General features: G+C 44.3%; 1 protein-coding gene and 1 long non-coding RNA gene across 2 annotated transcripts in view; one reads left to right on the plus strand and one right to left on the minus strand.

The window, feature by feature from the left end:
• ACBD6 (acyl-CoA binding domain containing 6) overlaps window positions 1-11,216 on the minus strand; it is a 261,573-nt gene extending 250,357 nt beyond the window's left edge. Inside the window, exon 1 of the mRNA XM_020789738.3 lies at window positions 10,913-11,216. Coding sequence (XP_020645397.1) covers window positions 10,913-11,197 — 285 coding nt within the window. The 5' untranslated portion in view covers window positions 11,198-11,216. The remainder of the gene's footprint in view (window positions 1-10,912) is intronic.
• An 18-nt stretch (window positions 11,217-11,234) lies between these two features.
• LOC140706748 (uncharacterized) lies at window positions 11,235-14,766 on the plus strand. Its single transcript, XR_012086594.2, has 2 exons — window positions 11,235-11,497; window positions 13,259-14,766. It is a non-coding gene; the product is annotated as an uncharacterized LOC140706748 (long non-coding RNA).
• Window positions 14,767-15,061: the final 295 nt, after the last annotated feature.

Below are 15,061 nucleotides of genomic sequence, written 5' to 3' on the forward strand. Positions count from 1 at the left end.
TTGAGTGCAGAAAAAGATCTCATGATTCTATGTCCAAGCATTCTTCAAAGGCATGTGTCACCATTGCCACATCAGCTTTCTTAATGAATGAACACAGCTGGTGCTCCAGCTTTAACTGTGCAAATGCACTCTTGGCCACTGCTGAAACCTGTGCACAGAGCAAATCCATGCTGTGGGGGAATGTGACTCCCACCTAGTACAAGCTGAATCTCTATTCTCCGATTTGACTAACCAGAAGCACCTCTATCTTCATTTTGCTCTCATCCAATCTATTACTGACATCAGACACTTTTACAGATTCCTTGGAATCATATGGAAAGAAGAAATAAAGTTGGATGTCAACAGTATACTACCAGGGGTCTCAAACTCAATTTACCTGGGGCCGCTGGAGGCAGAGTCTGGGTGAGGCTGGGCCGCATCAGATTTTCTGCCAAGCAGAGCAAGAGCCCGAGGAAGCCGCCCAGGAGTTTCCTTAGCCTGGCTGGGGCTCCGAGGAGGAGAAGGGCCATGCGAGCCCTCGTCGCTGGCCACAACCCCCTCCGTCTCCTTCCTCACTATCACCAGAGCAGCAGGACGAAGATGCGAAGAAGGGAGGAAGTGCCAGCGACCGCCTAGCTGGGGGGGAGGAGGGCACAATATAATTTTTTTAAAAAACTCACAGGAGAAAAAAGAAACCCTTGCCAAAGGAGAAAAGCCCCCACTGGTACCCGCAAAATTAAACAGAACGGGGCGGGGGCACCACAGGTGCACGCGCATGCACAAGCACACACACACACAGGTCCAGCAACCTTCCTCTGAGGGCCACCCCTCAAAGAAAAAGGCACACTCAGCAGCAGCTAGCCCCATCACAACAGAGGAGCAAATTTTGCGAGGTGAGCCCAGGCAGACTCCAGAGCTGAGGCGGCTGAAGCAGGACGAAGAGGAGGAGAAGGAAGCACCACCGGGTGCTAAGGTGGCTGATGTTCGGGCTGGTGCTGGAGGTGCCAAGAGAGAAAGAGAGCCAGAGAGCTGCTTCCTTGGGAGAGGAGGAGCTTTGTCGTGGTGAAGCCAGCAGCCTCTGGGAATAACTCCCAGAAAAGCTGGAACCGCTCGGCCTGGGATTCCCCTAGAAATGGGGGAATCGAAGGGGGGGTCAGGAGGGACCTCTCTGGAGCAGATGGTGAGCCACAGAAGGTAGAAGATTGGGCAGCAACTCGATTTTTCTTCCTTCTGAAAATTCACACAAGCACAGACCGAAGACAGGAAGCCAGGAGAACTCAGTCGCCGAGGATAAGAAAATAAGAAGCATGGCGAAAATATGCAACAACAAAGTAAGTGGAAGCCCTTGTTTTATGAAAAACCCCATTAAAACGAAGAACAAGTGAGAGTGAAAATTTATGACCAAAAAGAGATAACAGCGGCGTATCTGGCGTGCCAGCTCGCACCTCAGAAATGAAAGGAAACTAGACTTCTGTTCAGCAAGCTGGCCCAAGCTGGCCCAAGCTCAAACTGAGAGAACAGTGAGACAGAGAATAGCTGGTGCTTTTGTAAAAAAAATCCCAGAGAAATTAACATTGGACAGGCTTTAAGGGACTAAAAATTGGTGAAAGTTGTACACATTGGACCTTTTTCTTCCTCTTCTCTTCTTAGGCTGTGTGGAACTCTGATGAAAAAACTGAGCTGGGTTTCTTTTTCTGGGGAAGGAGGAATAAGCCTTTGGAAGTTAAAAAAGAAAATAGATTGTGAACTGAGAGCAATACGATCTGAACTGAACAGACTGAGGAGTTTGATGAATGGCACTCTGATAACAGAGCCTTGCTGGGTGAAGGAGGAATAAACAAAAGCAAAAGAAAAGAAAAAGAAAAAAAGAAAAAGAAAAAGAAACGGCCTGGAAATCAACAGCGAGACAAAGGACTGAATGGAGCAGCTTACAAAACCTGGACAGGAGCCTGGATAGGAGCCCAACGGAATATAACAACATCTAAGAGAGAGACTCGTTTCCTGTGTTTGCAGACTGAATTGACTCTTTGTTTTGGTTTTCTTGTTCTTCTCTGACAATACTGCTATAGTTTTAATTTAATGCATTGGACGAGAGGTTGATTTATACACTATAATATCTGGGTAAGAGGGAGAGAAAGTACCAAGTGAGGGTTTGGTTTGTTGATAAAATAGTGGAAACTAAAGAGTGTCATATATACAGATCATACATACTGGAAAGATGGAATTGCTCCCTGGGAAAACTAGAGATCAACGGCCAGAGACTTGGTCAGATAAAGAATGGCAAGTTACTTTTCAAATGACAATATTGACAAGATTTAAGCAGGTAAATGAGCATCTTAATCAGATTGAAGACTTAATCAATGATTTTAAGGAAGAGAAAATATCAGATGTTAAACCACAGTTAAAAGAAATGCCAGAACTGTGTGTCTTGAGAGCGATACCAGACAATATAAAGGGGATGATGTGTCACCCAGTAAGCTATGTAGCTACAGCAGCTAGAAAAACTGAGGTTAAAAATCGAATTACTGCTCTAGATGTGTCTTTTCCTTTCAAAATATGGAAGAAACCAGAGTCACAGAAACAAAAGAAACACATTGAGAAAATGGGAGAAGTGAATGAAATGTATACTACGTTAGGCCTGTTGAATATATTTCTAAGACAAAAGGAGAGTGAAAGAGGGGATGTATGTCACAACTGGTCTTGGTTTTCTGATGGTGTTGGAATAACTTATATTTAAACTATAACATAATTGCAAGTTGAAAGCTAGTGGGGGTAATCAAATAGTTAAAAAAAGTAGAAAGATGAGCTCTTACTGGAAAATGAATAGTTTATATGCTTATACACTTAATATGAAAAGATTGGATGATTATATATTTGGTGTTCTCTTATCCTCAAAACCCTTTTTCCATCCCCTCCACTGCCCTTTTCCTTCTGTATTCCTTACCCTACCCTTAATAGTTTAAAAATAAATAAATAAAAAAAGAGAGCTGCTTCCTTGGAAGAGGCAGCTGCAGCTGCTGTTGGCGGCACTGTTGGCGGCGCTCTTCGAGGACAGGCTGGGAGCAAGCTCCGGTCTCAGGCATCACTCGGCGGCAGCTCGGACGCTCGGGGAAAGGCTGGCAGCATGCCTCGCTCACCGGCTCTCCCCCAAGACGGTGCCTCTTGCATCCTCCATCCAGAACTGCAGCCTGCCATCCTATATTAGTCTAACTTATTTCAGTGGTGCCTTTTCCAAATACTGGGCCATAGCCTCCCTGAACATTGGGTAACCATATACAAGATAGTATTGTCAATCACCATTTTCCCTCAGTTCCACATTTAGACTATGTAGCAGGCTACATGGGTTGCAAGAAAGAAAAGATCGAAAGAGGTCACAGAGGCAATGCTGCTAAACTCAAACTCACTGTCTTCTGCACATGCTTTTGGCAGTTTCTTACTCTTCCATTAAGAGTTAAGAAAAAGAATTCTGTGGATTTCACAGAATTTGAGAGTTAAGAAAAAGAATTCTGTGGAATTCACAGAAACGTGAATGGAGCATTCAAGTCACTTCTTACAGCAACCCTAGCACTGTTTTCAAAGTACAGTGGTGCCTCCCATAGCGACGATAATTGGTGCAGCAAAAATCGCTGCAAAACGATTTTGTCGCTATGCGATTTTAAAAAGCCCATAGGAATGCACTGAGACCTCTTCAATGCGTTCCTATGGGCTTCAGACTCACCTTTAAACGAAAATCCTCCATACGGTGGCCATTTTTGCTGCCCGGTAAGCGAGGAATCTGTCCCAGAAAACAGTGGACGGCCATTTTTTTAACTCGGCGGCCATTTTGGAACCACCGATCAACTGTTAAAAAAATCATCGCTTTGCAATGATCGGTAAGCGAAACAGGGTACCTACCGATCATCGTAAACCGATTTTTGCCCATTTAAAACATCGCAATGCAATTGCGAAATCTTCATCGCTATGCGATTTCATCGTTAAATGGGGCGCCTGTTAAGCGAGGCACCACTGTATATGAGATGTCCAAAAAGTGGTTACCATTAACACTTCCCAGTGAGTTATTCATGACCAAGCAAAGATTGAAGACAGGTCTCCTGAGTAAAATGTTATCCACCATACCACAAGCTCTACACCACACTGGCTCTCATAAGAAAGTGTATAATTTCCAAAATATCTTTCCATGAAGAATTCTTTAATGAATAATACCTGAACATATTATAAGCTTTAGACTGTTAAATTGCTTCTTCCTCGGCTTCTACCCTTAAGCCTTGCGACAGGGCAGGCTAAAAATAATCATAATAAGCCCTGTAATTAGTCTCCTACTTAGGGCAGGTAGAATTTTCCCATATGTAAAAAGTCCTAGTGCTAATCCTTACCATTAGAACACAGAAAAGTAAAAATTTGTTTGCCAGTATACTTTTACTAGTTTCTCTTAAAGTGTAAGCCCACTGAACCGCTGTAGTAAAATGGACAGAATAATGGACTAGGACTCAGGAGGCCTCTGAGCTTGATTCCCAAGTTTTGCCATGAAAATTCTTGTGGGGTGTGTGTGCACTAGAACTGGTAAAACCAGTCCTCAAATACTTCACTTACCTTGAAAACCCTATTACGTTTGCTATAAGTCAGTTGACTTGACAACAATTAACCATGAAATAAACACTTAAGTAAACCTTACTAAGTCAATGGGTCTACTCTAGGTGAGTAACAATCTACTAGCTGTAACATTTAAAAATTTAACAGAGCTTGAGCAGTATGTCTTTTTATGATGCCCTCCGAAGACAAGGAAAAAAGCAGATTATAATGGCCAAACTGTGGAAATACGGTACCTATCAATACAGTTTTGATAGGTTTGGAAAACAAAAGCTGGATCAAACTGTCTGCCTTTGACTTGGAATACACCATTTTTCCTGGCTAAATATGGGATTTTAGTCACCTTCGGCATCTAGACATAGTGATGCCTCGCAAAACGAAATTAATTCATTCCGGGAGTCATCTTGCAAAGCGCAGTACTAATGGTTGTGCGATTTAAAACAAATCAAAAAAAGGAAAAAATTCATCTTGCAAGTCACCAAAAAACATCGCAAAATGCTTTAGTCTTGCGAGTTTTTCGTTGCGTGAGGCATTCGTCTTGCGAGGCATCACTGTACCTACATTGTGATGCGATATTCTCAGACATATCCTATGTGGCAGGCACATACAATTTAATGAGAAGGGAGTGGCTACCAGCTGAACCAGTCACTCATGTGTGCTAAGTACTACTGGTTTTTATCAACAAGTTACTGCTGTCCAAGTTTTAACAGGAGTGAGTGAGAATTGTTATGGTTCTCTCAAGCAAGGCTCTTGATATTTATTTTTTAAGGAAAAAAAGGACTTGACGACAACTGACAACTCTAAAGTTCTCCAAGTACGCAGGATTCTCATGATTTCTCAAAAGTAAAACTTATCTAGCCCAATTTGGAGTTTTTGTGTAGGTACTGGTCTGTGTGGGTGGGTTTTCTGTAGACCTTGTGTCCCAAAAGGAGGTCAGTTTTGCGTATGATCATGACATCTAAGAAAGTGAATTAGCCCTCTATTTCTTTTTCCATGGTGAATTGTATATTTGGGTGGATGCTGTTAAAATGGTTTAGAAATTCTTCCAGTGTTTCTTCACCATGTTTCCAAATTGCGAAGGTGTCATCCACGTATCGGAACCAGACTGTGGGTGTGAATGGTGCCAAAGCCAGGGCCTGTTTTTCAAAATGTTCCATGAAGAAATAGAGGGCCAACTCCCTTTCTTAGATGTCATGGTCATACGCAAAACTGACCATGACAAAAAAGAGGCATAATCAAAACACTGGTAGACCGTGCAAATCGGAACTGTGAAGCTCAATTTCTCAGCACCAAACTCAATCATCTGAATTGGGTCCTACAGGCAAATGGCCATTCCAGGAATGAAATCAAAAGGGCCCTCAAACCAAGAAAACAATACCAAACTGAAGAGGAAAAACAGCCACCCACAAATAAAGTATTTCTGCCATACATCTAAGGGGTCATGGACCACATAGGGAAACTTTTGAGAAAACACAACCTACAAAAACTATTCAGACCCACCACAAAAATACAACAAATGTTACAGTCAGCAAAGGACAAAAGGGACCCCCTCACCACTGCAGGAGTATACTGGATACCTTGCAGTTGTGGACAGGTATATATTGGAACCACAAAATGCAGCATTCACACCAGAATCAAAGAACGTGAGAGACACTGCAGACTAAAACAACCGGAAAAATCTGCAGTACCTGAACATACCCTAAAACAAGCTGGACATGAAATTCTATTTCAAAATACTGAGGTACTGGACAACACCAGCAATCATTATGTTAGACTCCCACTTATCACAACAATACATCCGCAACAAAAACACCCTGATCACCCTATCTCCTGAAAAGGACAAAAGCTGTTCCCACAACTATAAATACTCAACTATGCAACAAACAGCAACAGAGCATGGACAGAGTTCCTACTCCAGTCCTCTGAATATGTCAGCCACAGAGACTGGCGAAACGTTAGGAAGAACAACCTTCAGAACACGGCCAAAGAGCCCAAAAAACCACAACAACAATCAGATCCCGGCCGTGAAAGCCTTTGAGAATACAATGCCACTTGTGTTGTTTCTGGTTGTCAAGAAGAGACCAGAAGATCTTTGCTCTAATCTTATGTGATGGGTTTCAATGAGCCTCAGGAAAGCACTGAGGTAGAAAGAAAACTGCATGGGCTCAAGAACGCTAACATTTCCTTTCTCTAATCAGTTATGCATTACTGCTTTGACTGAGACCTTCCAAAGGAGAAGTCCTCTCAAGGTACATAATTAAGATGTTGTTGTTTAATTGTGTCTGACTCTTCATGACCCCATGACCAGAGCACGCCAGGCCCTCCTGTCTTCCACTGCCTCCCGGAGTTGGGTCAAATTCATGTTGGTAGCTTCAATGACACTGTCCAACCATCTCATCCTCTGTCATCCCCTTCTCCTCCTGCCTTCACATAAATAGGACAGGTGCTGCCAAAATAGTCAATACATTATTATGGAGGGGGCAAGGAAGAAGCAGCCCACTGAGATACCATCCAATGGATCTGGCTTACGAAGCAAAACTGCAGTGGGTGGGATTGACCACATGAGCTGCCAGAGGGTGAAATAAGCTAAAATGGATAGTTGACACTTACAGGGGCCAAGCTACTGGTTCATACAGTACTTCATCTGATTGGCTGCAGGTGTGCCTTAGCATGTTGGGTCTAATACTAGACACTGAGCTACAGTGAAATGTTAAGTTTTATTCTGTGGAAATAGAAGAAATAAGGCTTTATCTAGCATGCCCATTGTCCTGTCTGATACACAATATCTTCAAGAACCCTCTATGTCTACTATCCAGGAATCCTCTAAGAGGCACATGGGGTCCTAGTCAGTGTGCAAGAAATTCTACAATGGCTAAAAACCTATGCATTAGAAAAATAATACAGAATCAGTAAATCAGGTCAAAATGCATGTGTAAGTGGGTATCACATATGGCCTAAACACAGTCAACACTTGATGTTATACAGGTATCTAAAAAGCTTTTGTTAGAGAAAATGTTTTCTTATGTCAGCTGATGTGCAAGGATCCATAAAAATAAAGAGGAACTGTATGAACGATTTAACTATTATAAATCTCAGAAATATTTTGAAAAGAGACTTTTTGATTACAGTACTAACTTTAACACCTAGCAGTAATACAGCAGTTCTTCTTAAGTAGCTATAATTTCTATAGCTCATGAGTCTCACAGAAAATCACATACAGAAAAGGATACTCGGTGGCATGTGGAAGGAAAGCATTCTTTTCTTAGTCTACTGTTGTTACACCAATCAGGTTTGTAGTGAAAACAGACATTCTGATCTTGCAGCCTTTCAAGCACAAACACATAGTTTACTGTGGTGTACTCCTAACTAATATACATAGGATTGTGGCCTTACATATATTTGATGTAATTTTTGTGTGTTTGACCTGGAAAACATATTTGTTGAAAAGCTTTGTTCAACATCTGACTAGATTTTGTGTAAGTGTCAAAGAATAAGTGTGAGTGGAGGAGAAATCAATAAAAATTGTGGCACCTGGGCCCTTGAAGTTCTTTGGCAGAATCAGTCTGTCTCCATCCTCCATTGAAACTAATCTTTGGGATGTTCATCTCCTCCAACTCCCTCTGCTGCCTCCCTTTGCCAGACCATTAGCTCCTTAAAGCAGGGACCTTCTAATTCATTTCTACACATTTTCTGGACGGGACAGGAGTGAAAATGGAAACTGATAAACAAATAGTCAATAGTCACCTTATTACCTTGAACGAGTTCAAATCTCCAGGGCTGGATGAACTGCATCCAAGAGTATTGAAGGAACTCTCAAAACCACTGTCCATTATTTTCTTGAAATCACAGAAAATTGGTGAGGTACCAGATGATTAGAGGAGGGCTAAACATGTCCCTATCTTCAAAAAAAAAAAAAAAAGGCAAAAAGGAGGAACCTGGGAACTACAGACCTGATAGCCTGACATCAATCCCTGGGAAAGTTCTGGAACAGATTACAAAGCTGTCACTCTGAAAGCACCTTGAAAACAATGCAGTAACAACTAGAAGTCAACATGGATTTGTCACGAGCAAATCTTGCCAGACTAATCTGATCTCATTTTTTTGATTGGTAACCTCCCTGATAGACAAAGGGAATGCTGTAGACATTTTATATCTTGACTTCAGCAAAGCTTTTGACAAAGTGCCCCATGATATTCTGATTAGCAAGCTAACTAGGTGTGGGCTGGATAGAACAACGGTCAGGTGGATAAACAGTTGGCTAAAGCAATGGTCCCCAACCCTCTTGGGGCAACGGACTGGCTGGGGAGAGCGAGCTACATGCGTGAGAAGTGCAGGAGGGCGGAGATCTGTATCCACAGCTCAGTTCCAGAAAGCCCACAGACCAGCACCGGGCTACGGACCAGGAGTTGACAACCCCTAGGTTATAGAATCATACTCAGAGAGTGATAATAAATGGCTCCTTCCCCAATTGGGAGAAGGTAACAAGTGGGGTACCCCAGGGCTCAGTCCTGGGCCCAGTGCTCTTCACCATTAATGACCTGGATCAGGGATATAGGAAATGTTAATCAAATCTGTGGATGACACAAAACTGGCTGGAATAGCTAACACCCTGGAAGACAGAAACAACATTCAAAATGGTCTAGATAGGCTTGAATACTGGGCTGAAAACAATAGTATGAAATTCAACAGGGATAAGTGTGAAGAATTAGAAGGCATATGGGACTTGTAGTCATACAAAGATGGAGTCTTAAGTTTTCTGTATACAGTAGTTTGGATTTAAGCCAGTGAATGTTCTCATGGGATTGTTGTTCCAAGTTTGTTCTGCCTGCCACCAAGATAAGGAACAAGGTTTGAGAAGATCAAGAGAAGAACAGAGGGAGACCAAACACCACATTCCTTCCAATTGGGAACAATTGCAGACCTCTTGTGAAATAAAACGGTAAACTTTGTTACACCCTTATAATCCTAATTGGCTAACTGCTTGGAAGTGTAAGAAAGAGGGTGGTCTGTAGATGAGTAGGAAAATGGTTGTTTCCTGTATGTGAGATGATTGAAGAAGAGAAAGGTTTTTGGTTGTTGTGGGTTTTTCGGGCTCTTTGGCTGTGTTCTGAAGGTTCTTCCTAACGTTTCGCCAGTCTCTGTGGCCGGCATCTTCAGAGGACAGCACTCTGTGCTCTGGTGTAGTTGGCTTGGGAGTGGAGTATTTTGTCTTTTGAAAGAGAAAAAACGGGGGAGGAAGATTTGCCCATTTTTCCTATTGTGTTGATATGTAGAATGCTTATCAAGATGATTACTTAGTTTACTTCAGCTGTTATTATTTTAACCTAAGAACAATAAACTTATTTGAATTATAGTAACTGTGTGGATATGTATATGCTTTATGCTTTTAAAGCCGCAACTGTATTTTAATGGAACTATCTGATTTTCTTAATAAAACAAATATAATTCTAACATAGGACATCTCGTACAGCAGGACTGTACCTAAATCCAGTGTGGAATGCAAAGGTCACTAATTGCTACTATAACAGATCCTACCTAGTCTGTCTGTTGTGCTGTCTAAGGAAGCACACAATGGTTTATTGCCTTGTAGGTAGGCAGAGGTCTATTTCAGGTCGAGTTTGTCCATACCCACTTGTGAGGCTAAAGGACCTGTCTCAGGTAAGAAAAGTGGTGGTCGCCCAAGACACTATCTCTCTAGGGAGAAGTGGTTCTAACAATACTTGCAAAGTACTGTATCACATAGGAGGTCTGTTGGTTTTCAATTCAAAATAATTTTTATTAAACGAGTTAGATGGTGGTAAAAGTGAAGAAGAAAAGCATACCCGTTTCTTGATAATAAAAAGGAGAGTGTGGTGCTAAAATGTTTGGTTCCACAGGCCTGGTATACTATAAACACATGGGCAGAACTGGGTTTGGTGGGCAGTACTGAGCTTATCGATGCCTTCTTCCTTTCTTGCCTGAAACTTTTGAATGAAAACCGAACATCCTGAGCTTAGATTCCAATTAGTCAGCGGTGTTAACGTCGACTCAATAAGGCAAACCTGTTACTGGAACTACTCATGCAAAAGTAGCCCGAAGCTCTTGGACCCGATTCGAGACAGCTCGAGGGACCACCCCCCACCCCCGTGTTCAGAGACAAGTAAGCTTGTGAATGCTGAAGAAAGGGAAAGCGGAAACCGCCCCCCCCCATTCCCTCCCTGCCTGTCCGTTTCCCAGGAGGACGTGGGACGAGGCCATGGTGCAAAAAGGGGGATGAAGATCCCCCTCAGGTTCTGATCCGGTAGAGGCAGCAATTTTCGGCCGCCTGCTCTTCCGCTCTCGCCTCCCCTCTCCCTACGAGCCTCACCTGCTTGTACCTCGCGTACAGGTACAGGAGCTGCTCTTTGCTGGCCACCGACACCAGCGCCGGGACCCGCTCCGCTGCCCTCTCGAACTGCTCCGCCAGGCTCGGCGGCGGCGGCGGCGAGGGCGACGACGAGAGGCTTTCCGAGTTCGATCCCGGGCCCGGAGATTCTTCCATCCTGGCCGCAGCCCCGAGGGCAGCGGAAGCCCTGTCTTCCTCCTCAGAACCGGCGTCGTCGTCGCCTCTAACCCCTTCCCCCTCGCCCTTCGCCGGGAAAAGAGAAGCCATGACCCTCCCCCCCCCAGCGCGCGCACACACACACAAACACACGCCTCCCCCCCCTCAGTCCTTCATCCTCTTCGCTCAGGAAAAACCCGCTCGCGCCCAAGTGCTAAGCCACGCCCCGATTCCTCTTCCCCCCCCAACACACACACGCGGATGCTCAGGTAGGGCCCGCCTATTGCGCATGCGCAGAGCGTAGCGTCAAGGGACGGCTTAAAACGGCTAGATCGCCCCTCACGGGTTTGTCTTCGCCTCAGCCAGGAGTGTCTGTGCGCGGGAAGAACTGGCCGCTGGGAAGGCGTTGAGGTATCTTCTGGCATCTACCCTCTGACAACAATTAAAACATTTGTTTGGTTTTCATAAATTAACAGGCCAATAAAGCCCTCATATTTTTTCATCCCAGTTGGGTAGAAATCCGCTTTCCTTTCACGCGTGGAGGTTTGGGAAGCGCCCGCCGGCCCGCCCTTTCCTCTTCCCGAGTAACGCAACGGGGCACATTGCCTCGGGAGCAAACGGGGGAGGCCGGAAAGAAAGGTGCCGCCGGCCGGGCAGGAAGAGTTCTTCCCTTGGACGCCCCCCCCCCCTTCGCGGCAGGGAAGGATGTGAGGCGAAGTCGGTTATATAGTACATCTCGCGATAACTGGGAACGGATTGATTTCCGTGACTGCATGTTTTTGATCCTCTCTATCTGATCTGAGGGAATAAGGACAAGATCTTGGCTCTTTTTATCTAAGTTTGCTCTTTCTTTGCCTTTCCAGAGGGGAAGCCTCTGGACAGGTTTATAGTGGGGAGGCTGACTGGGTAGCACAGTGGCTTAGGTATCTTCGAAGCGGGAGGCTGGGAGTTCGATTCCCCACTGTGCCTCCTTGGAAGGCGAGCCAACCTGTGTGGGCTTGGTTGGACAAGCTGCACAGGCCCAGAAGAAGGGAATGGTAAACCTCTTCTGAGTACTCTCTACCCAGAAAACTATAAGTGGTACCATAAGTCAGAAGTGACTTCATGGTACATTTATTTATTTATTTTATTATTATTATTATTATTATTATTATTATTATTATTATTATTATTATTATTATTATTATTATTATTATTATTATTATTATTATTTCCACAGGATAGCATTGAACTAGTGCACTTTACTATTCAAGTAGAAATAAGTATAGTAGTGAATGCCTCCATGCAGCAGAGTAAGATCCCAACTATTTAAAGGAAGCAGCAGTAAGACTGTTATTGAAAAAAAACCTTCCTTGGTTCTAGATAATTACAGGCCAGTCTCTAATACTCCATTCTTGGGGAAGGTGCTGGAGCAGGTTGGGGCTTCTCAGCTCCAGGGATTCCTGGATGAGACAGATTATCTAAATCCATTTCAATCTGGCTTCAGGCGTGATTATGAGGCTTTCGTGGCCTTGGTGGATTACCTACACTGTTCAGAAATTCCTGAAGGTTCAAGATGCTGCAGCCAAATTTATAACTGGGGATGCTTACAGATATCATATAACTCCCCTGTTGTAGCAGTTCTACCAGCTGCTGATTTGTTTCTGGACTTTAACCTATAAAGCCCTAAATGGCTTGAATCTAAGCTATCTAAAATACCACATCTCCCTCGATGAGCCTGTCTGGGCATTAAGATCATCAGGGGAGGCCTTTCTCTCTATCCCACCATCCTCACAGAGAGGGCCTTCTCTATTGCTGCTCCCAGACTCTGGAACTCCCTCTTATGGGAAGCTAGGCTGGCCCCATCTTTGCTGTCCCTTCCCAAGCAGGTAAAGACCTTTTTCTTCAGGCAAGCTTTTCCTTAATAACTGGTGTTCTGAGAGAGGAGTAGTGCTCGGATATTTTTAATGTATTGGAGTATTGATTTTATTTACTCTTTTTAATATAATACTTGTTGAATCTTTTTAAATATTTGTATAGTTTTTAACTTTTAAATGTTTTCTTTTTAATGATGTAAGCAACTTTGAATCATTTTAAGGAGAAAGGTGGGATAAAAATATTTTAAATAAAATAAATACTTTTTGTTTTCTTTAAAATAAATTATTAAAAAGCATTTATGCATTTATGTTACAGTCCAAGATATCACAGGCAGCCTCTCACCATGGATAAGGGCACCAGGACCCAGTCCACCAGGCAGAGTATTGAGTCCAAAGACACTCACTGCACAGCTGGCTGTGACCAAACACAGGTGGGAGCCAGGTTGTTGGACTCGGAGGACAAAGCTGGAACAAGGTGCTAAGATGCAGGAGGCCAGCAGAAGCAAGCAGGAACCAGGGCAGGGGCATTGGAGTCCAGACATAGAGATGCAGAGACCAGGGCAGGAGCCATGGAGCTTAGGAGCAGCAAGGCATAGCTGAAGACCTTTGTTGCTGAGGGAGGAAGAACAACTCCTTAAATAGGCGTTCCCTCCAGGTTTCCAGGTGAGCCTCATGTGGCAGCTGCTACACAGGTCATGGCCTATGCCTGCAAACACCAGGCGATTCCTTGGCTAGGCTGGCTTCGATCCTGCAGGTGCCAGGGTGGTGTTGGCCAGATCCTGGCAATTTAGTATTTCTTGGTAATCCAGGTTTTGTTTGTTTGTTTGTTTGGTCATAATAGTACTTATTTAATGCTCCTTAGTACCTAGATTCTTAACCTGTGGTCAGCAGACCTATAGAGGCTGCAATGTCCACTCCCTATGACACCATATGTAAAAAGCAGACCATTTTTTCCATGGATAAGGTCTTCCACCAGAGGTTTTGCAACTGCTTCAAACACATTTTTCTGAGTAACACTGGCACCAAGGACTTCTTTAAATGAATATTGCACCTCTCTGTACTCCCCAGTGCAACAGATTCTATATCCATCAGGGGGGTGAACCTGGACTGTTCTGCTATTGATCACCTCAATGCAACACTCCTGGTCAGGTACACTGACTGGGCGTATCCGGCAGTATACCTCTGTAGGATCCTTCAAGCTGCTGCTGAATGCCTTCTTTGGCAGTTGCTTCCGAGGGGTCTTGGTTCTACCCGCCACCTCCATGCTGCCGAGCTCACACCGTCTGCCGCTCCGCTTCCACCCCTTTTCCCTCAGCAGCCGCTTCAGTGCTTCCTCTTCGCGGCCAACAGTTGGGTTTTTCAACGGTCCCTCGCCTGCTCTGGCCCTGCAGGACTGGGCCCCTGCTGCTGCTTTGGGCTGCCCACCCCTTCTTCAACACCAGCCACCTGGCTTGGAAGGGAGAGAGGCAGTTAAAGCCAGAGGCTTGTGCCAGGGCCCTGCTGGACCAGCGTTCCTGCCTTCGGGGGAGTTACCTGTGACATCTGCCATCCCTCAGGCAATGGGTGAGAGACACTGTCCTGAGGGAGTTTCCGGCCTGAACTCTCTTGGCCCTGCAGGACTGGGCCCCTGCTGCTGCTTTGGGCTGCCCACCCCTTCTTCAACACCAGCCATCTGGCTTGGAAGGGAGAGAGGCAGTTAAAGCCAGAAACTTGTGCCAGGGCCCTGCTGGACCAGCGTTAAAGTTTACTGTTTGAAATTTTTGAAATCACCTGCACATGATTTATTATGTTAAAGAGCACTTAATAAACCCTTTGCTAACCAAATTTGACTTTGTTCTGACTTTTTTTGACGTTCTTGTTGTAATTTTTCCCCCATTGAAATGCACTGAATAGGTTTCACTGCATTTCAGTTGGGGAACTGTGTCTCGCTTAACGATGTTTCCTATGGCGATTTTCGCTTAACGACAATAATTCGTTCCCATTGGAACGGATTATCTGGTTTTCAATGCATTTCAGTGGGAAACTGCGTTTCGCAAGGCAGCGATTTTCGCGGAACGAATTAACATCTTGCGAGGCACCACTGTACCTATACTGAAAGCCTATTAGCGTTGCTATAAGT

Source organism: Pogona vitticeps, chromosome 4 (genome assembly GCF_051106095.1).
Source record: "Pogona vitticeps strain Pit_001003342236 chromosome 4, PviZW2.1, whole genome shotgun sequence".
Taxonomy (NCBI): Eukaryota; Metazoa; Chordata; class Lepidosauria; order Squamata; family Agamidae; genus Pogona; species Pogona vitticeps.